The sequence below is a fragment of the Coturnix japonica genome, chromosome 11, assembly GCF_054131305.1.
Source record: "Coturnix japonica strain WE chromosome 11, WE-NBRP24, whole genome shotgun sequence".
NCBI lineage: Eukaryota > Metazoa > Chordata > Aves > Galliformes > Phasianidae > Coturnix > Coturnix japonica.
The window spans coordinates 14,691,871-14,715,177 of NC_140673.1; the positions used below are offsets into that span (position 1 = coordinate 14,691,871).

General features: G+C 38.8%; 1 protein-coding gene across 37 annotated transcripts in view; it reads left to right on the top strand.

Annotated features, from left to right (window-relative positions):
* The window catches only part of ZNF644 (zinc finger protein 644), a 68,222-nt gene that overhangs the window by 32,992 nt on the left and 11,923 nt on the right, over positions 1 to 23,307 (top strand). For 5 of the 37 annotated variants that reach the window (XM_085511382.1, XM_085511380.1, XM_085511381.1 and 2 more), the window contains 5 exons: positions 7,901 to 7,956; positions 15,390 to 15,495; positions 16,569 to 18,615; positions 19,023 to 19,578; positions 19,778 to 20,383. In XM_085511382.1, the coding sequence (XP_085367508.1) occupies positions 16,600 to 18,615; positions 19,023 to 19,578; positions 19,778 to 20,383 (3,178 nt within the window). In that variant the 5' untranslated portion in view covers positions 7,901 to 7,956; positions 15,390 to 15,495; positions 16,569 to 16,599. Of the gene's footprint in view, positions 1 to 3,154; positions 3,455 to 7,900; positions 7,957 to 9,930; positions 10,264 to 15,389; positions 15,496 to 16,568; positions 19,579 to 19,777; positions 20,384 to 22,960; positions 23,084 to 23,307 lie in introns of those variants that run through there. The other 32 variants (XM_085511357.1, XM_085511353.1, XM_085511354.1 and 29 more) reach the window with 19 other exon arrangements.

Below are 23,307 nucleotides of genomic sequence, written 5' to 3' on the forward strand. Positions count from 1 at the left end.
AGCTTTACACTGCTCAGGTGTGACTCCTCAGAGCGCTATTTCAGGTTTAGTCATTTTTAAGACTGCAAAAGTGTTGAGAAGGATTCGGAAGTGGGTGCACACACTGCTTTTGTCTCAGGTTTTCTAAACAGAAAATTCAGGGAGATGCGAATCTGCTAAGAAACTGCTTTTGGCTGCAGTGCCTGCTTTGATTTTGTAATCTCTTCTGAGAGGGGATTTTTGGTGGTTGCTCCTGTAAGGACAGAAAGCACACTGCTACCCGAGTAACCTCATACCAGACCGTGTCCTTACAGCCCATGGGTTAAAATAATTAATTACACTGCTGGTCTTGTTTGCAGCATCCTACAGACTGCTAAGTCTCTCAAATGGAGTTGTTTGAAAAGTACACTGTTATGCTCCCTTGATTAATGTAAATCAATTTGCACAGAGTACAGTATTAGAGAACACTGTCAGATAGGTACATGTGACTAAAGAAAATAGTCTGCAGTGAGATATCGTCAAGTGTGTAGCCAGAGAGAAAACTTGAGCAATTTGCTGCCTTGGGGTTTAAACAGAGTTTGTAATAAGAGGTGTTGGTGTCAGAAAAGCACTAAAGCTGAGAAGAAAATGGCTACCCGAAATCATTGTTGCTACAGTAACAACATGGCTTGACTATTAATGTGCTGCTTTTGTGGTGTTAGGTGTGTTGTGTGAGATGCTGCTCCTAGGTAGAAAGGACCTTAGTGGGAGTAGATTTAAATCCACTTGGAAGCCTGACAATAACCATTAATGTCTTGTTTTAGAATATGTATCTATTTATTGGAAAGACTAATTTGTAGTGAATGTTTTTTCTACAGCTTTAGACTGACACCCCATTGCTTCATGTTTTACTTCCATGTCAGCCTCCATTCTGTCAGGGTGCCCCTCTGCTGCCATCTGTACGGCAGCAACACATAATGGGATATTGGTGGGGCAGTTCAGCCTCTACTGCTGTACCTCCAATATACGCCTCTGACATCATGTGCTGACATAGTAAAATATGAGGCTCTGCTTTTGGAGAGCCCCTCATAATACTCTCATGAATTTAGTGTGCATTAATAATGTTGGAAACCTGTTTGTTTTCTCTTGTTATTTCAAGCACTTTACTATTTTGAGTTAAAATTTGGAAATTACAAAACTGACATCCTGGTTGAAGATTTAAAAATAGGGAAGGCTCTTATTTAAGTGTGATCTGTGCATCTCTGCATTATATTTTATTTCATAGGGCTCTCGACATAGGTGTTCTGTAGTGAAATTTGCACATTCTTCTCTAATTGAGAAGAGCTCTGTTACATTGGAGAATTTCAAAGATGTGTAAGGAAGAGGTCATTCAGGAAAGAGATGTGTGAAGTGCAGTGAATGTGTGAAAACAGGTTGATGCATTGGGTCTCACAGGTGGTGGGCTGGGAGTGGGTATACATTGGTCTGCTCTCCATCCAAGTCCAGTGTGTGTGGAATGCATTGTACAGTGTGTCAGATCCCACACGTGTGTACTTGGGTAGTGTTTGTATTAGGACAGTCTTATTCCACCCATGTACTGTCTCATACAAAGCAGCCTTCTGACTCGTTTCAGTGGAGTCCTGCCCCATTTACTGCATCTCAAACCTGTGCTGGATATATGAATTGCAATTTTCAAGGCTGTAGAAAAATGCTTGGTATGTAGGAACAGTCATTTGGGTACTGCTTGTTGCTTTTTATTACACAGAAAAGGATGCGCCAATTTGGTATACACAAGGCTTGAACACTTTGTGGCTCTTACATACAGCTTTGCCTCTACGTTTTATTGGAATTCAGGGGGCTTGGCAGAAAAGAGAACAGTTGTTACTTTAGAAATGAACTTGGAAGTGGAACAGGGTATTTTCTTGAGTGAATGGAACATGCTGCCTCTGATATTTAAAAAATAAAAAGGCTGTGCATGTGTTCGAGTTAAGGCCCTTGTTAACTTAGAAAAGAACTTCAGCCAGTGCTTTGTGCTCTGGATTTATCATTGCTTATTTCCAACTGAGAAACTAAGTGTGCAAACTTGAACTAAGATTTCACGACTGATTTCTGTACAGTAGACATGGTTTCATGTGTCTGTGTTCTGGAGTGCGTTCATGCAGTAGGAAGGCACGTCCCTGTATTTGGGTGTGTATATAAAGCTTGTGTGATTACATAGCAAAGGAATATGCAGTAATTCAGACTGGAGGAGCTCCACAGCTGAAGGGCTGAGGTGGTTACTGTACAGGTAATGTATTGCAGAGATTTTGCTGACAGTGTAATGATGAGAGAAGTGTTCAATGTCAAGGATGATGCCAAGGTTATGTGCAGTGTCAGTAATGTGGAGTGAATCAGAGAGATGATGTCACACTGCTTTAGGCTTTTCCTGCTTGAGAGAAGCTGTTATGTTCAAGGTATATAATGGCAGGAAATCAAAAGCTGGTTCATGTGGTCGAGGTAAATGGGCTGAAGGGTGACAGAAAACTTACAGATGTCTGCTATGCTGAGAGTATATTGATTTGTAGTTTAAAGTGGTAGAGTTTTACAGAAAGAAGGGAAATTGTTGCTCTGCAGTTTATTGTATATGTAATGGTAACTATCGTTGTGAGGGGCGCCATTTGATTTAGCTGAATGTTGACAGACTGAATATCAACAGTATGTAGGATACTGCAGCTAACCTTAGCTGGTGGGGAAGCTGCAGTGAGAAGTAACCTTTAGCAATGATGTATTAATATTCTTTCTTAAGATCCAGACGTTCTTTAAACTGATGCTTCAGTTTGCTTCTGTGATGCTTTGTGTGTTATAATATACTTGCTTACTGGATAATGTATGTTCAAAGCAGACAGCTCTTAAATGTGTCTGCTTTTTGTTCTTTTCCTTTGCTTCTTTGCAGATACCTTTCTGTCGTGACTGTGTGCCTGTTGTATGCATCTTTAAACACCTACTTCTGTCTGTATAGAGATGAAAAGTAGCCTTTTTAACTGTTAGTTGTTCCATTAGTCCAAACCCCAGTCTACCTAGAATATTTTTCCCTCTGAGAGCTTTTCCTCTTTTTTTCTTTTCCTTATTTAAGTAATAGAGATTTTTGAAATAGTAATTAAATTTGTCATTTCACTTGACTGATGATAAAACACAAGTTCTTTTTTTCTTGACTCAGGTTATTCTCTCTGACAACTTTTTTCCCACTGTGATAGTCCAATTGATGTTACATTCATCTGCTTGTAATCTGCTTGTTTGGACTGAAACAGCTTCCCTCTGAAGTATCATCAGTTGTGTTCATCTCCTGCGCTGTCATACTTCTCCTTGAAGTGCTTCACCGTCCCATATGGGGGTGCTGTCAAAAAGCAAAACTTCTCAGTAGAAAGATGAGATCAACAGTTCCACGTGAACACCCCACCACAGCTTTGGGAACCGCGCGGGTGTTTTTTGCTGTGCTGGATACGACAAAGGAAGAACTGTAAGGGCTGGGGTTATTTTGAACTGTTTTTGCATATATAACTCAAAGTCTAACAGGAGATGGAAAATGCTGGAGACAGTCTTCTCTCTTTCAATGCCTTGCTTGCTATTTCTTTCAGTTGCTGAAGACTCTTTGAAGGCAGAAGCATCTCCAGTAAAAAGACTTAATTCTTTGTAGGTTGTTTAGCATTTGATTTTGACTTAATTTTACTGATGGATGATTTTTCAGATAATGGTGTCTGTACAGTTCCTGTATGCAAATATTGCTTTGCAACAACTATGGCAAGAACAGCGATTGGTAAAATTGATTGTGGCATTTATAATTCAGTTGATTAAAGCTGGAATAGCACAGGTTGGGATAACCTCTACAGATTCTCAAAGGGAATGAATTTCGTGGTTTTAGAGAAGAATGTGTTGAAGTTCAAGCAATTGTTTTACATACACTGTGTGGCTGTTAACATAAACTGAATGGTAGTTCTGTATGTTTGTGGGTACAGAATGTTACAACTTATATCAAAAAGCATCAAAATCTCTTCTACCAGAGAGCAGGCAACTATATTTTGTACAGACAAGGCTATTCCTAACAAAAAGGCAGTCTAAGTTCGTATTCAGTGGGTATTCAGCTGTAAAGACTGATTCAGATGAGGCTACTATCAGTGAAGGTCTTCCCTGTAACAGGCTTCTTTTAAAATTGTTTTCTTCTTGGTAGTTGTGTGTGACCATGCTAGTAGGAGTTGCTGCTGGGTTCCTTGAGCTTTTTGTTAATCACTACATCAGATCTATTAGATTTCCATGGATTTGTGGAGGACTTCTAGAGCTGCATGGAATGGTAGAAGGAAACTTCTGCCCTTTCACTGCGCCTTCTGTCTGCCTTGTGTCAATGTAACAGGTCTTAATGCGGGGACAAGGGTGTCCTGATGGATGTATCTGTCAGTCTCAACCAAATAAATACAGGTATTTATTGATTGAGGTAAGGACCACAGGTCCTCTTCTTTCAATTACATTCCTGACTGCAGCTATACCAGGAGAAGGTGCTGGCTGGATAGAGTTAAGGGTGTTCTCCCAGATGGATGTGGAAGTACGATTCTTGAGGATCTGTTAGAGTTTTTCTGTCAAAAATAAGGACTAAGTGGTAGGTAAGTGCATCAAAAGTCTTATCAGGATTAGTGTAAAGCTTCCTTGTACACCTCTGCAATCTGATGATCCTCGGCCTTTGCAATGTAGTGTTTCTCAAAGGTTTTCCCCAGAAAGGGGCCTGTTGTAGGAGGTACTTCATTACTGAAAACAGGACACTACTGACTTAAAGAGAAAGTGGACAGAAGTGTATTTAGTCTGAAAATAAGGTGTAATTGTAATGACCAGAGGAGACATTGGGCAAATTTTGTAAAGTAAATCAGATTTGAACTCAGGTGAATGATCTTAATATAAACTATGTACTGTGAATGACTGTGAGCTCAATGCAGAAGTCATAGGTAAAATATTTTCTGCTCTACTTGTAGATTGAAAGCTGTTACCTTAATTTTTCTTTATGAACCTGAATTTTGAAGTAGCAGCTGTATCTGGCTGCTTTCAGAAGCAATACTAAGGGAGCTTTTGTAGCTGATCTCCAGCTAGTCATAAAGATTAGAGTTTGTTAGTGGATGTGGTGTGGTCATCTCTAACAATTTTGTAGCTTGTCTATTTTCAGCTTATTCCTCAGGTACTTTTTGAGAACCGCCTGTCTCTCTGTAATTCACACATGCTTGAGTGATTGTGCTTGCCTGGGCAGTATCCATGTACATGTCTTGGTCATTGTGTATGGACTGGAGAGTTTTTTGTGCCTGCTTTGCTGATTGATACAGTGTATGATGACTGATTGTTATGGTGTTTGAAAAGCAGCAGCAGTGATGTGCTGTTTTTGTTGATGTTTTTTCCACTGGTTTAGGTGACCAGCTCTGGCAGTGCATCAGCCTTAGCTCATATTCACTGATCAGTGAGATCTGCTTGTGCTTTTGGACACTGAAGTCTGCCTGTTTAACTTTGGTGTTATTAGGGTGCCTGTGAGGTATTGTCTATCTCTGCCTGTGCTGGGTGCTTCTTGCTGCCCGTTCTCAGCCCTTACAGAACAGGCTGGCAGCATATCAGTGGTCAGAGGCACAGCATTCTTGCAGTGGCCCTTTCACTGCTGTGGCCCACTTCCCTCCTTGGTGAGGCCTCAAGGTGAGTACTCTATTCTCACTGGCTTCTGAGTCCCTTTGGGCCCTATCTTTGTTACCTGGTGGTGGACAGACAATTTCCTTACAGCTGCTTTCTTGATACTGAGAATTAAGACTTAGAAAATGAGAGGTAAAACATTTGTGATTTTGCCTTTCCCTCAGGAGCCCTGGGGAGCTACCTCTCTTGGATCTGCTGGGAAAGAATTCCAGGTGCGCAGTTATTTCAATTGTCAACACCCTAGTAGCAGTAGAAGCAGCTGTTAAGATTGAGCTGTTTGTGCTGTAGTGAGAGGAATCCTCCTTGACAGCAGAAGGACCTTTGATGGGGAAGTGTTGGCTGGGCAGTGCAGGCAGGCAGTGAGTCTCAGTGCTGTCAGTCATCCTGGCTACAGCTGGTGAGTCCAACCACTGCAGGCTGCTTACCTGCATCAAAACATGCACATGCCGCTGCAGTGCTGTCGGCTGCGTGGCAGGGCTGGGGGTGCAGTGGTTAATGAATCCTTAACAGGATCCCGCTTTTTTCCCAGTGTACTCTAAGAGCACCCTGTGAGCCAAAAGAAGTACTTACATTCAAGAATACTTGTATTGGAGCTTTTACAGAGGGGTAGATCATCTCCAGGTAGGCAGTATAGGGGAAGGTCCGCCATACTATGTAGCAGTCCGAAGCACTTGGTCTAATGTGTTGCCATGCCAAAGCTGCAGCAGCACAGCATGGCCTGTGCCTGCTGGATTACTATGTCCAGTTGTCTGGGCTTAGTCTTGTGGTGCAGGGATGCTGTGCAGTTGAATTAGAAATGAAAACTGTGTGGAGAACAGTTTTTGCTGGTGTTAGGCCAGTTGCAGTTTTTGGAAGATAAGAGGATTGTTGCAATGGTGAGGTGAGTTTGCAGGGTGGCTGGGTCATTATATTGAAAAATTGCTTGCTGTGGAAGATATGTTAGGCCCGGACTGGCTTTTGCCAACTGAATTGCACAGGCTTACTGAGATGTCTATTTTAGTGCTAGTCTTGGTGCTTGGTAGTGGTAAGCTGCACAGACCTTCCCCTTTTCTGAAAGGTGTTTTGGCTCATTGCACGTGGAGGGTGTGTTTTGTGAGTTTTTAAATTGTTCTTGATACTGAGCTTTCTGTTACACGTAGCAGGGCTTCACTGCTGTTTGAAAAAAATTCCTTTGCTTCTGTAGGCACAGGAACTGTCTCCTTACAAACTTGATTTTTTTATTATTATTACTGGGGGGGGGAGGGAAGTATGATGTAATTGAGAAAGGAATGTAGCTTTTCAGTTACATGGCAGAAAGGTTGCAGTTTTGTGTGGTGATCAGGAAATGATCCTGTGGCTTGCGGAAGGAGCCTGGAGACTTGTCTTCTGCTGGTTTATATTGCCTACAAAGACTTGGCAGAGGTATCTTTCCTTACTCTCTGCCTTTGTATTTCAGTTAGATGGCTTTGCGATGGAGGCTGACTGGGGAACTAAGATTCGGAAAAGCTGCTGCATATGAACTAAGTTAAGAGAGGAGTCCTAGGCAGTATGTGAGGACATGTATCTCTTTCCAGATTAATTCTGGTGATGGGTTCCTGAGTTTTGTCTTGACATGAGCGTCTTGTGCTATAAAGCTGTATTCTTGTCTTCACTGGTAGTAAACCGTGTTCGCAGAGATGCTGCATTTGGTCCGTTCTTGTTTTGTACAACTTCAGTAACTTTCAGTCTCTTCCAAATGCCCTGCAGTCTGATATCTCCAACTGGGAAGTGAAAAGTTTCCTTATGAAGTACTTTTGAAGATTTGTGAGCAAAACTGAAAATAGATTAGTAAATCTGGTGTTAATCAACCTACGTCCAAGCAAAGTAGGTCATGATTTTAAAATTATAGGTAACTTTTTTGAAGGAAAAATGAGGAACTGGTGAGAGCCTGTGTTTAAAACCTTCCAGCACTTAATTTCAGGTGCTTTGATGGATTTTATGGGAAAGGGCAGAAAAGTTTGATTTCTAATCATTTATTCTCTGTGGGAACATAAAGTAGCTGATTTTGAAAGCTCTAGCTGAAAATGCAGAACTTCTCTCTTGCTATGTAACTTTTTCCCCCTCTTCTTAGTTTAGTAGCATCTTTATGCTTAGGTGGCTTCTTGATAGGTTAGTACCAATATCTCATTTGAAAATCATGTGTGTTTGAGAGAAAACGACTCAAATTTTGTTATTTCCAACCTAGAGTACATGTAGATTTCTTACCGGTGTGTTAAATTCATGTTTTATTTTGCAGGTTTGTTTTAATGTGGAAGTGGATCTCAGAGCTTAATGCAGAAAAAACAAACAAAGGTATGTGGAATTTTTTTTCCCCAGGTTGCTTGAATCCATTAGCACTGCTGAGCAATCAGGAAAGCAGTCAATGAAAAAAATGAATTGCATTGCAACTTGAATCTTGATTGCTGAAATTTAAGTGTGCAGTGCTATGATGCTAAAAGAGGAACACCCTTCCTCCTCCCCCAGTAGTTCAACTTATGATAACAGTTGTGGTTGGGTGGTTTTTTTCCTGCAAACTGTTGTTGTCAAAAAACTATTGTGGCATTCTGTTAGCTGTTGAGAACCACAGTTATGAGTACTTAAGAGGGGTTTCATTCTCTATGTATTATCTGCCTGGTATCTATTAAAAATGTACTTTGTGTTGTCAAAGGAGTGTGTTAAACTTTCACTCATTTTATTAATAAATAATCCTGTGGGAAATCTGGCCAGCTACCAGAACAGTATTTCAGTTTCTTAATTATGAAATTCCTTTTCTTTCCCTGTCCTGTCCTTAGGAAGGAGCTCTTCGTGGAGCTCTTTGTAAGAGAAAATATATGAAAATGTACCATAGAATCTGGTGTCCATTTGCAATTGCAGACTGTCAGTTTAGGAACTTCAGCATTTCTTGGCATGCCCTTCCCACCCCCTCTAATTTGGGGAGACAAAAAATGAATTTAAACACAGATTCTCTTCACGTTGCTTTGTGTTCTACAACAGGAATACTTTGATTAATTTATTCTCTATTAACTTACATTAAACACACTTAAGAGCAGTTTGCTTTCATCTATTTTAGTTTGGTTTCTTCATGAGTGTCTGTAGGTAAGATCCCAGATTCAGTAAAGGTGCGATCTTAGAATTCGTGATGCCACTAAAATATGTGCAGCAAATGATTATCAGCCAAAACAAGTAAAATACCTCTCAGAACATGCTGGAAAGAGAAAAAGAAATATTACTTTTTTTCACTGTAATGGGAAATGAGGTCAGAATTTTTCCCAAGGTTGGAAAGTGTGTTGTATTCTAGGATGTATTTCAGTAAAATGGAGTTAAACTGCTTTAATGTCTTCTATTAAAAAAGGAAAGAAACAGGTTGCACTGTAAATCTGTATCGTTGTGCAAGTTCTTACTGCTGATCTTTAGGAGTGATACCCCATGAGTAGCTGGCACTATAGCTCACTAACAGCGTACAGTGGATGAATTTGAGAAATGTTTCCATCAAAAATAGCTGACCCTGATTGCTAGAAGCCTTCCTAGTCTGGTTGTGGTCTCTACATGCTGAGTTTTGAAAGTAAGTGATAGTAAGACCTCTGTGACTGCTCAGGTATAATCACAGGAGATATGCAGTGAGTTATGGAAAATGTTATTAGCCAGTTTGCTGGTTCCTCCTGTATTTGTACTGGAAGAAAGAGTTCTTTAGTTGCTCTTCACAAAAGGTGTCTGAACAAAAACACCTAATAGTAGGAAAAAAATTTGTTTTAATCTGAAAGTCAGTTTTGGATTGGAGTACTAAAAATACGTAGTTCTGCTTTGATTAGTTTGAAGTCCTTTTCTTAATACATCTTCAGTCTGTAGATGGCTGGTCTATGGGTGGAGTAACTATATTTGTATACAGAATCTCACCACCACTTGGTGGCACTACTTGGCTTCAAAAGGACATTTTCTGAACAGATACATGCTTTGGTCCTGTAGAGCTGCAATGTAAAAGGGAGCAGCCTTGTTTTAAATTTTCTAGAAGTTGCTGGTGAAACTTTAGATGTGAAGATATTTCTTGTTTAACCTACTGAAAGGATTTGCTTTCGTATGTCTCCATGGAAAATCTAGCTATCATATGTATGTATTTTAAGATAATTTCTCATGATAATAATATTCTCAGAAGATGTATTATTTAATGTTCCCCAGCTGAATTATCATAGCATTTACTTCTGGTGTTTTACTTAGATTGAGTAGTATACTTCAAATGATTTTAGTATGTATGGATGACATCTGACCCCAAGTCTTCTCTATGCTAAACAGTCCCAGTGCTGTCAGCCTTTCCTCGTATAAGATGCTCCAGTCACTTACTTGTCCCAGGGGCATTTCAGGAAACTCTGTGGTAGCTCCAGGTCTCTCTTGTGCTGCAGATCCCAGAACTCCACATGTGACCTTGCCAGGGCTGAGTTAGAGGAGAAGGATCACTGCCCTCAGCCTGCTGGCAGCGTTCCTCCAAGTGCAGCCCAGGATACCTGTGGACTTATTTGCCACAAGGTACACTGCTTGCTCGTGTTCAACTTGCTGTCCACTGAAACCCTCAAATACTTCTCTACAAAGCGTCTTTCCAGTATGTACTGGTGTGTGGTGTTACTCATGGTATGGAACTTCATGCTTAGTTTTGTTGAATATCATAGGGTTTTTGTTAATCCCTATCTCCAGCTTGTCACTTGACAGTGTGACTCTAATGTATCAGCCACCTGTCCTGGTTTTGTATCAGCATCAGACCTTCTTGAGATTTCATTCCACCCTTTGACTTACAAAGGTGTCAAGCAGGGTTAGACCCAGCATTGCCCCCAAAGCACAGCACTAGTTAATGGCCACCAACTAGACTTCACACCACTCATCACAACCCTAAAATTTTAGGCAGCTTTAGGGGAGGCAGGGGAAGGGAGCAGGGAACCCACACTACCATCTGACCACAGTAATTTGTCTGTGCACACAGAACTATAGATGGCAACAGTTCTCTGGTGATGTAGTGGGAATTACCACACCACATTAAGCCTGTATTTTTAGAAGGTCTGTGTGCACTCCTGGTATGCTGTTAGTTATTAACTCATCTGTGTCCATCTTGGAAAAATCAGTAGTTTGACTGTAGCTTTTTATCTCTAGCGGAAACTATGGGCAGTGTCACTTCCAAGTCTGTACTTCTGAAAATACAAACTAGACAAAAGATGCAGGAGTGTGAGGACTTTGGTACTTGACTGTCCTGTATGGATAGGGCTGTCAGGTGACGGGGGGAGTCTCGGAATTCTGTAGGGTTTCTGTTTGAGGTTTCCATTCAAGATTCAAAGGCTTGGTTTTGTGCAGTCCAGGCATCTTTTAGTAGTATCTATTTCACTTTGAAAAGTTTCTGCCAATGAGATCGTCTTAAATGGCTGCCTTAGCACTTATAACTAGAAGAATATTTTTGTAAGTCATACATCTGATTCTTTTGACACTTGAATTGTATTCTCATTTATTTTATTGATTTCAGTATTGGATTTTAGTGTGATATGCTCCATTGTGACAAATTGGTATATTTTCCCAAGCAAATCAATATTGGAGTAATAAGATTAAGGGTGGTTGGTAGCAGTAACAGTGTTCTCTTTTATGATTTCTGGTTGTAAGACAGACTTGCTTTGGCTGTGAACTGTTGTCTTGCAGATGTGGGATGTTTCAGTATCACTCGTACACATTCTAGACCAAAAATCACGTTTATAAAATTCTGATATCTTTTTCTAACTGTCTGACACATGGCTTTCAAAGAGGCTGTTTTGTTAACTACACGTTTTCTGTTTTAGATGGAAGAGACTAAAGCATTGTGTTGTCCAGGTACCCTCTAAATAAGATGGTGTGATGAGGTTACGCTTACACACCTGGCTATTTGGGAAACAAGCTTCTTGGCTTTCTCATCCCCTCCTGTTGATTTGAGTAGCATTTATACAACTTCCTCCTGTTCTGTATGAGTCTTTGTTTTCCAGATGTTAAAAACTCAGTACTTGTCAGTGGGCCATGATTAAGTTAGTAAAGGAGGAATAGACAGGGATCCTTTGCCTTAGCCTGGTGCCACGGTGTGCTTAAAGGGCATTAGTCAGCTGTTGCTCAGAAATCTGCAGCTTTGGTTCCATCAGCTGTCATTCCAGAAAGCTTTATTTCAGCAATGCTTCTGGATAAAAGTGGAGACATGTTAGTTTGTTATGTTTTAATAACAAAGTCTTGAAGGAATAACACATATAAACATGTAAACAAGCCTGAAACACCTTTGCTATCTCTTGGATATTTGGATAATCTCAAGTACCGTGGTTATTCACATATGTGACTTAAAGAACTTGACTTATAACTAGTTATATGGCACAGGACAAGTTCAGTTCTGCCTTTGTTGTAGCGCTGTGTAAATAGTGCGTCTCTCCAGTTAGTTTAGTGAGTAAATTCAACCCATTTAGGAGATGATTCTGAAGTCGCTGTGATACTAGTTAGTTAGTCTGTGCTTTTAGCTCACTGGTTTATATTTATGATTTCGGTGAGAAACATTGTATCAAAACACATAGAAGCGCTTCATGCTTTTCTCAATCTCAGCCATTTTTCCAACTTAGTTTTTCACCTGCAGTGTCCTTTCCAGTCCATTGTAAATGCTTGTAAAGCAGCGTTATTGTAATGGAAATGGACAAACCTCTAGCTGTATCTGCTAGTAGACAGCAGCGGAATGCACTTAGCATTGCATTGTAAGCTTTAATGAACCAGTGTTGTGGGAAGGCACTACAGTTTGGTGTGTGACACTGCGACATAGTAAAGGTTGTCATTATGAAATAGCAGCTTGGAAATGTCGTAAACCTACTTGTAATAAATACAATTAATAATGTACATAGAACAATGGAATTAAGTAGATTCCTATCAAAAAGAATTCTTAATGAACAGAAAGTGGACAGCATAGATTTGATGACAGGAAGGTTGCATCTAATCTGAATTACTGAGTGACCTGGGAAGCTTGCTGAGAGGGATTACCGAATAATTATGTTAATATGCAATTATCACCTCATTTCTTCTGTAGTAACCTCAAGATGTAGTGTAGTGAGGGTGTTATAGCAAGTGCTGATAGTTTGCAAAAATACTGATGTTCAAGATTTTTGTGACTATAAGATTAGCTTCAGGCATTTAAATGATGATCTGTCAGCTTGAAGACAGATCTGACCTTACACTTTTTTGATGCTTAGAATATCTGGCCACGGGCATTCATATCTGCAGAACTAATTATGATTTGAAACTGATATTTTATGAATAAAAATAATATTTAGAAAGCAAAAGTGTAAATTTAAAAGTACTTAATTAAATCAGTTGGAATTGGGTTTAGTTGGCTGAATAATTGGTCGTTTTCTTCTTTTGAAAATGAAATAATGCCACTATAATAAACAGTGTATCGCCTAATTCAGGAACAACACTGTTAACCATGCTTCATTCCTTCTAGGTTTACCTACAATAATAGAAATAAATAAAAATAAATTTTATTTTAAAATAAAAAATTAGTATTTTGAAGTGTTTCCAAGGTACAAGCCTAGAATTGTTGGGCTTATGTAGGCTTTCTTTGCTCTGCTGTTTCATGTTCATCTTCTATGTATATGTTCTTAAATAAAAAATAAGCTGTAGAGGATCTGGCAAGCACTGTTTGCAATATTAAATTTGAAGTTTAATCTCAGTGTTTATGTTTCAAGTACTCTAAGGATTAATTACCATATATTTTGACAGAACTAGTACAATGTGTATTTCTAATATGGTATAGAAAGCGTTACTTATAAAACTGTGCTGCCAACATGCAAAGATTATTGTATACTCCTCGTTAAGTCTTTGTTGTTTCAATGATTGATTTTCTTTTTTTTTCCAAGTTGTTTGGCATTACGTAGCATTTCAGTCTGGATATCGTGCTTCCTGAATGGCACGAGTAAAGTAATGTTCTTCTCAAAAGTAACGGCATTGTGTGGAATCAATGTTATTGAGCAAGTTCCTATGTGTGCAGTGCTGCATTTAGGCTCCCTATTATCAGAATACTCACAAAACTAAGAATGTGTTTTGTGTTTTTTTTTTAAATACCCTGTTAAAAATGCTTACACTCTTGTTGTCCTGCACACCTCATAGTGGATTGTACAACCCCAATAGCTGGAAAAATGTGTTAATTAGCAGAAAATTATTAAAATGTAACAGCAATATTATCGATATGGTAAGCAGCTAAGTGTTAATTCAAAGCCTGAAATCTGTAGGGACTGTCATATTACCATAGATGTCTTCTGATCAGATCCATATGGAATAGTTCACAGTCTCCATAAATACACAGTACAGAAGGGAGTCTCTTTTGAGGTTGCATGATGTAATGTTTTGGTTGTTGTTCATGATAGCTCTGAAGTTTGAGGTGGTTGTATGGTGTGCTCTCCACCTTGTTTTAACTCAGGTTTTAACAATAATGCATGTAGTTTTTGTATATGGAGCAGCATGATTTTGTCTTCACCCTGGAAACCTGTGAGAAGTTTTCAGGAGCCATTTGATAATGAGGGCTGCATTCTCCATGTTCTCAGTCAGCCTCCCTGCTGTTTGGGGGCTACCAGTGGGGTTGCTTTAAATGGGAAGCGTCTGTTCTTCCTCTGAACCCCTAACACCACAACAGATGGGTGGAACTTGGAACATGGAAGATTTTACCTCCGAGGTGGTAGCAGTGAAGCCACTCATTAACACTGAATTTACCACTTTGTTAGCAACATTGCTTCCTGTTGAGAAAAGCTAATGTAGGCTCTGAAATCGACTGAGAATGCACTTGTCTACATCTGCAGTAACAAAATGAAGAAAATGCACAACTTTCAGGAAAAGAATCACAGAATTGTAGGGGTTGGAAGGGACCTCCAGAGATCATCGAGTCCAGCCCCCGCTGACTTACTGTCACAAAAGCTGGCTTACTGTCTTTCTTCTAAACTTTTTGGGAACGTCTTATAGTCTGCTGCCTAATATTAAATGGAGTTTATGCTGTTCAGTAATAAAATCATTTGAGCAGTTCTGTGTCTTCAGAGCTTTCCCCTCTTTTATTTGATTTTTCACTACTGATTTATAGTGAATGTTTGTAGTACCCTTTTCTGACTCGTGTTTATGTTGTAAAGACTCCTGCTGGGTGGTGCATTATCACCATTTAAGGATGATACTGTGAATAGGATGTTATTGGAAGTTCATGTTGTGTAGAAACTGGCTCATCTGAAAAGAGCAAAGACACTCAGAAATCTACTAAATGAAGACAGATATCAGGACCATCTACTTGAACGTATGCATTAGGACATATAAGTAGTGTAATAAATACAGTTGTTTCTTATGCATTAGGCATTTGTTATGCAGCTGAGGTGAGTATAGCTGCATTGCTAAATTGAGTAGATCAGTAACTGGGTAGCAAAGAAAACACTTCTTGAACTTCTCACTGTAAAAAGTTTTTTATTCCACTTTATTTGTACTACATATACAGTGTATTTTTCTTCAAAATGGTTAAGAAAAAAAACAGTATTCTGAGGTTTGTTATTGAGAAACTTTAAGGAGATTAGATTATTTTGTCATTTTGCTGATCTGAGGAGTGCAGAATTTCATGAAGCTCTGGCTAGCTTTGAATTACATGGACAGTTATCATGTTGAATTGGAAAAACTAATAGCTCTGAATTAATTTTGGTGTGCAGTACATAAAGATGGAATTGGTGCCCTTTAAACAGCTTATTTTCTGTCCTTAGGAAAAAAGGATGTCAAGCGTGGTCTTCCTAGATTTTGAAGAAGGACCACTGCAAGGAGCCATGGACATTTGTTGTGAGTTATAACACCGTAATTCAAAGAGCCTAGGTAATGACTTCACTTAACAGGATTCTTTATTCAAAATGTTGATTAATATCTGAAACTAAGTATGTGATGGCAGACATAAATCCCCTAAAATATAAAAGTACTATTCAAGGGCAAAATAACGTGTTTTCTGTAAAACAGATAAATGTTTCCATCTCCCAGGTGGATGTTCTAATGCCTTAATGCTTACTGTGCTCTCAAGACCCATATGCAGGAAGCTTCTTTGAGCCCAGTAAGCATTGGGTAGATTACCTGGTGCGTAAAACAAAAGTTGCTTATAGAAAGGCATACTTAACACACGTGAAGAATTAATACGTAATATTCTCTGTACTAATGGATACTGTCATTGTCATACACTGAATTCAACATGGTGATTTCATTAGGTAGATAAATCCTAAGTAAGTATTTTTCTAACTGCTTTTTTCCACCTTTAAGAAAATGCTGTTTTATTTGCTTACCATCCTGAATGGGCTCAGAACATCAGCAGGATCTGATTTATGTATTTGTCTAAAAGCAAGGAGAGCTGTTTCTTAAGAACATAATGGGAAAACATTTAGTTGGTGAATTTGGTCTTTTGCTATGTTTGCATCGTTAATTACATGTCCAAAATTGGCCTAGTTAGTTGAAAGTATTTTCTGTTAATACCCAAGTAAAGGGTTTACATGTTTATGTGTATCATTATGTCAGCTGTATACAGGTGCTTTGAAAGAATCGTAGAATCACAGGGTTAGAAAGGACCTACAAGATCATCTAGTCCAACCGTACTTCTATTACCATTGCTACCACAAGCCACTAAACCATATCTCATTTTGGACTCAGATAATGCTAGACAGTGCTGTATGGTTATTAATATAGCCTAGCAAAAAGTACACAGTTTTTGGTTCCTTTATTGATTAATGTAAAACGTCTTGGACTTGTTAGAATTTTTTTTTTTTATTTAAAACATTCTGATTACAGTGTGAAGGAGCACAGACCTAGAGAAAATAGTAAATTAAAATTGCCATTCTTATATTTCTGTGATTCTGATTCCTTTCTTGCTTGTTTGTTGTGTGTTTTTGTTTGTTTGTTTGTTTTAGTATAAATGTATTTAATGGACAGACCAGCAACATGGATGATTTAGTGATAAATACTGAAGTTACTGGTGCTAAAGAAGAAGAAGAGGAAATCCTATGTGATTTTGTATCTGAGGAGGAAGGTGGCATTCCTGAATCACAAGAGAGTGACGCGTTGTTTCAGAAAAACAATACATTGACTCTGCCTGAGGAGCTATCCAGGGACAGATCTGAAAAAGCCTTAAGTGGAGGCCAGACTTCTCTATTTATACACACTGGTGCTCCTACTGTTTCTAGTGAAAACTTTATCTTGTCTAGAGGAACTGCTGTTAATGGACCAGTTTCACACTCCACCTCAACAAAAACTTCCATTATGAATAAAGGCAGTGTTTCACTAACCACTGGACAGCCTGTAGGTCATCATACAGATTCCTGCTCAACTTTGACGGTGGTTCATGATCTTCAGCTGCCTGCAAAGAGTACAACAGAAAATTCAAATCAGCACCAAGTTTTATTTTTGTTACCTGATGTAGCACATGCTAAGAACATGACTCATTCCATTAAAAATGTACCTACCTCTGCTTCAGTTGGTTGTGATTCACAGAAATCAGTAGGAAATAGTGTAGACAGCACTTTAGTAGGCCAAGTAGAAGTTTGTGAGGATGATAAAAATTTACTGGTAAAAGACGATTGTGTTGATGCATTAACAGGCATTTCCTCAGGTACAGGTGGTTTCAGATCGGGATGTGAACCCAGCTGGGATCCACAAAAAGAGTTTATACAGTTTCTTATGACAAATGAAGAAACAATAGAGAAGTCTCCCATTCACTGTAAAGTAGGTTTAGAAAAAAAGAGAAAAAGAAAAATGGATGTTAGTAAAATAACACGCTATACTGAAGACTGTTTTGGTGATACTACTTATATCCCTAGTAAGTCAAAACTGCTAACTGTTGACTTCTTAGAACAGAATGAGGAGCTACAAATAGTAGAACCTCAGAAGTACTCATTGAGTAAAGTAAAGCCTGAATCCACCGATGAAGAGCTGGAAGCTGTTGATGCTATCCAGCAGCTCATTTATAGTCCCACTGGTAGCTGTGCAGAGGATGCTTCTCCTGTTCACACTAGCACTTTTCTTTCCAATACTTTAAAAAATAAATGTGAACAGAATGATTCTGAATCACCATCTACCTTCAGTACTGATGAACCATCATTTTATCCCTGTACAAAGTGCAATGTGAATTTTAGGGAGAAGAAACATCTGCATAGGCATATGATGTACCATTTAGATGGGAACAGCCATTTCCGACATCTCAATGTCCCCAGGCCCTATGCTTGTAGGGAATGTGGAAGGACATTTAGAGATCGTAATTCACTTCTTAAACACATGATAATTCACCAAGAAAGAAGACAGAAACTGATGGAAGAAATCCGCGAGCTGAAAGAGCTTCAGGATGAGGGTAGGAGTGCACGATTGCAGTGCCCACAGTGCGTATTTGGTACCAATTGTCCCAAAACGTTTGTACAGCATGCAAAGACCCATGAAAAAGATAAAAGATACTATTGCTGTGAGGAATGCAATTTCATGGCTGTGACAGAAAATGAACTTGAATGCCATCGAGGGATTGCTCATGGAGCAGTAGTCAAGTGTTCTGTTATTGGTAGTGACATGTCCCAGAGGAAGTCACAGAAGAAGGCATCCATGAAAGATCCATATTTAGGATCCTCAAAGAAGTCATCGACGTACATGTGTAAGATGTGTCCATTTACAACTTCAGCTAGAAGCATTTTAAAAAAACACATGGAATATTTGCATCCAGCATCTTGCATCGATCCCTTTGGTAGCCATCTTAGACTAGAAAAAAGGAAAGGCAGCATAATAGAAGAATCTTTAGATTTTGGTAGCAGGACAAAACAGTTGATCAAGCAATCTTCTACGTTTCCAAAGAACTCAGTTTTAAAACAAGATGTAAAACGATCATTTGGCTCTACTTCACAGTCCGGTAACTTCGGAAAACTTCACAAGAGACCCTACAGGATACAGAAGGCTCGGAAAAGCGTTTCACAGTCATCTGTAAGTGTGTGCAATCTAAATTCTCCAGACGAGACCCTTTTGATTAGAAATAGCAGTGGCCAGAAACTCTCCGCAGCAAAGCAGAGAGCTAGTGTCAAAGCAAGCGATAATTATTTACGTAGACCTAAATATGAAAACTACAGTGGTTAAGAAATATACTAATTCTTATCCTTTACATTTAAGAGTCCATCTCTGTGAGGTTTTTTTACGTTTATTTTCTTAAAGTAGCATCTGTAATAATTTTTTGTCGTGGAGTCAAATAATCTTAATTGCAAAGGAGCGGAAGGCTATAAAGATAATAAGCAGGTAGCCGCAATGAGTGGTTAAGGAGGGATGGCACTGTTACAGGAGATGGTTTGGATTGCTGTTCAGATTTTCTGCATAAAATGGCTGTTGTTGTTTTACAGAGACTTAACTCTGCTGAAAAAAAAGACAGCTATGAAACGGAGGATGAAAGTTCATGGGATAATGCTGAACTGTGTGATTACACTACGCGGTCTGTGGAGGATGAATCTTACAGTGATATTAATCAGGAGCATGTAAGCCTATTCCCCATTTTCAAAGGTAAAATGGAAGATCATGAAGCTGGTGATAAATCTTCACTTAGTTATGAGCAGAATGATGGCTTTTATTTTGAGTATTACGAAGATGCTGAGAGTAGTAACTTCCTGCATGATTTGCATGATGCGCAGAATTTAGAAAATGTAGGATCTGCATTGCCAAAGCATAATTCAGTTTTCCATTGGACTGATTTGTCACTTGAAAAGAAGTCCTGCCCATACTGCCCAGCAACCTTTGAAACAGGTGTTGGATTGTCCAACCACGTCAGAGGACACCTTCACAGAGCTGGATTAAGTTATGAAGCCCGTCATGTTGTTTCACCAGAACAGATAGCAACAAGTGACAAAATGCAGCATTTTAAAAGAACTGGAACAGGAACTCCTGTTAAACGTGTTAGAAAAGGTATGTGCTTTTTTAATATGTTTTTTGTTGTTGTTGTTTTTTTAAGTTTTGGTGTAGAGGGGACAAAGTGCACTAAATTGAGCACTAAACGAGACTTGCTTTATTTTGTTGTAAAGCCTCTCTTCGTCCTTGTGATTTGCTATTTTAATATTTAACAGTACATAATTGTCAAAATACATGAAAATTATTTTCTTTGTAGCAATTGAGAAATCTGAAACTTCCTCTGAGCACACGTGTCAGCTTTGCGGAGGCTGGTTTGATACTAAAATTGGATTGTCAAATCATGTGAGAGGACACCTGAAGAGGCTTGGCAAAACCAAGTGGGATGCACACAAGTCTCCGATCTGTGTTTTGAATGAGATGATGCAAAATGAAGAGAAGTATGAAAAAATACTAAAGGCTTTGAATAGTCGCCGTGTTATTCCCAGACCCTTTGTTGCTCAGAAATTTGCATCAAATGATGACTTTTTATCTCAGAATGTTTTACCTCTCGAAGCATACCATAATGGCCTAAAGACTGAAGATATATCTGTGTCTGCATCAGAGGAAGAAGGGCTGAGTTTCCTAAATGAATGTGATGAAACAAAAGCAGTACTACATAATGAAAAAAAAAATCAGTCACTTACACTGATAGAACTTCTGAAAAATAAAAGGTTAGGAGAAGAAAGGAGTCCTGGTATTTCTTCTCAAAAGATTCATAATCAAACTGCGAGAAAGAGGTTTGTTCAGAAATGTGTTCTTCCATTAAATGAAGACAGTCCATTGATGTATCAGCCACAAAAAATGGACTTGACTATGCAGTCAGGTAAGAAGGTGTTTCTCGCTGTCTTGACAGCATTTCCAAACAAATGTTTTAATTCACAGAAACTGTACAAGTGCAGAGGATTTTAATTGGGAATTTGTTTATTTAATTCTTGTTTCGTTTCCAGAGGATCTTGACTGCGAGAGGTAGCACAAGAAATTTTTCTTGTGTATTTTTTCTTAAGTGAATGTTCAGTACTGAGGGCCTTTGACACAGAATGTAGTACCTCTGTTCTTCATATGGTTGGGCTTACAGATTCAAAGCGGGCACAAAACGAGCCTAAAAGTGGAAGAAGACAGATCCTGCAGTAACCATATGTTGAAGTGTCCGGGCATATTTGGTAGACTTAACAGTTCTGAAATGTTTGGGCTTGTGGCCCTGTTTCTGGGCTTTAAAACTACTGGTTTGAGAATCACATCATTTAAATCTTGGAGGTTTGTGCAAAGCAGCATTTGCTCGAACTGACAGAACTGTGGATGCCATTATTAGCATGCAGTATTTTAAAATGGTTAATTTCTCTTGACTAATTGTGATGTTTTTAGGCAAACGTGCTCTTACACCGTAGATTGATCATTATTTGTTTTGAAATTGTGGCTGCTCTGAGAAACTGATCCTTTATTTAATAAGGTCTGTCTGTCCTGAGCTAAGATGTGTGTTAGTTGGAATACAGCTGTAGCTGGTAGGGTTCTGATATGCAGCATCTGACTGATGGGGACAAAGATGTTCCCTGCACTGAGACTTGTGCTGATGAAGCAATTCTGTAATCAACTTTCTAGTTACTCTGTACTTACAAAGCAGTTTTTTTAGAGTGATGTTTTTAACCTACTTGTCACTAAGACTTATTTCTAGTCTTGGGAAATTCTAGGAGGATTCTTTTCAGTGTGTATGTAGAACTTACATTTACCTGTTTCTTGTTGGAGCACCACCTTACGGTGCTGCAAGACTCTTCAGGCTGAGAAGGATCTTAGTTTTATACTCCTGACATTTTTGGTTCTGTTATTTTAATGGTATTCTCATTAGTACCCAGTGCAGGTTACTAAAATTGGCAGTGCTTTGTAGTTTTTTTCACCTCTATTCTTGTCTGCCCTTAAAGAAATAAGAAGTCCAGTGTACTCGGAAGTTATTTTAAGGGACTATGGAAGTGTGGCGATCAGTTTCTTGAGGTGGCTTTCTAAAATGGCAGATGTGGAACAGAATGATGTTCAACGTCATGTGGATATATGTGGTTGTTGTTGAAGTAAGGAGGTTACTTTATACAGGAAGGTGTGTCTTTGACAGGCTTAATTATTTGAGAAACCGAGCTAGAGGAGGAGCTTGCTAAAACAGGCACTGTTATTGCTGTCTGTTTAATATTTACTGCTGAGTGCTGGGTAGCAGCGCCTGTTTGGTTGCAATGAACAATCAGGTTAAAATGAACACGTGCTTACATAATACTAACAGTTATGTATGGTGCCCTGTAATTATCTGCGGCTGAGGTAACAGTTTGACAACTAACGATCGCACTGTGCCAGTTGAGTTGGTGAGAAAACATTTAGCATCGAGTTGAAATTCTTCAGTTCTTCCTAAGAAGGCAAGTGTTTCTAATCTTGTTTCTAGTTTTCAAAAAGTTTTGTGTTTTTTTTCTTTCTTTCTCTTGTTGTTATTTGTTTTTTAAACCAACCAGGCCTTCTTCTTTAATTTGACTGAAAAAAACTGCCCGTCTTCTGTGTGCTGATGGAGAATAAGATTCTTTCCTACCTGCAAGCAGAGGCATTCTTTCTGAGTAGACTGGGCTTTTTTATCTGTTCTTCTAATAATTTATTAGTGGAGAACTGGAAACAGTATATCCTTAGTAAAATGAGGGGAGAACATTATGGCAAAGTTGAGCAGGGGAGAAGTAATAATGCTTTCTTTGTCTGGTAAGTGAGGGGTTCAGTATTGTTTCACTTTCTCTGTTTTCCTGTGATAAAAGCATGCTGCTTTGTTGGTTATTTAGCACAGAGATTTTAGCAAAAAACTTTGAATTGTTAACTTTCATTATTGGTGACGCATCTAAAGTAATGAACAGAAAAGGCACTCAACAAAATGTTTTGTCTAACAGCTGTTCAGTTATGTGCTTTACCACCTTTCTCTCTAAGCCTTCAACAGTAGCCTAATTTAGTATTGAGCCTTTCTATCTTATGGGTAAAACGCTTTTAATTACCGCTTTGTCAACCAGACTTTTAAAATTCTCTTTATTGGAAATGTTACAAGCTCTGAAATTTCTCAACAGTACTGTGCTATTCAAATTGCAGGATTGTGTTTTGGGAATAGAGCTTCGTGATACGGAGATCTGTAGGAATTTGTTAGTAGCCTGATGCAGAGTAGCCTAATGGGTTCAAGTTGCCTTCCTTCTGTTCTTTTCAAATAACAAGGTTTGGCTTAAAGCACTACGTGGAAAGCTAATGACGGTTAACTTCGATCCTCCTAATATACTAAACAATTGCATCAATGCAATGAATATATTTAAAACCATCTTTATTACAGAAAACCTTTTACAACGCTTTGAGAATTTCATTTTTTGAAGAGAGAACTGGATTATAGTTTTCTTTTGAATGATAGGTATGCCTGTGAAGCTTAGAACGTGTGTGCATTGCAATACGACGTTTACAAGTGCTGTTAGCCTGTCCAACCACTTACGCGCTTATGCACGAAAGAAGAGTGCTGGACTTTTGACTGGGACAGGTATGTTTTGTTACAGATGTAAAAGCAAAGTCTGTCTATGATACATTTTCCTCATCAGACTGGACAAAAGCATATGTTAATTCAAAATAATTTTGAAGCTTCCGTTGATAAACAGTTTATTTGCCATACAACTTCAGCAACTTGTAAACAAAGATATGTTGCTGTTGTCCACTCTCATGTCTGATTTTCATTCTTACTCATTTATTTTGGATCCAACACTTAAG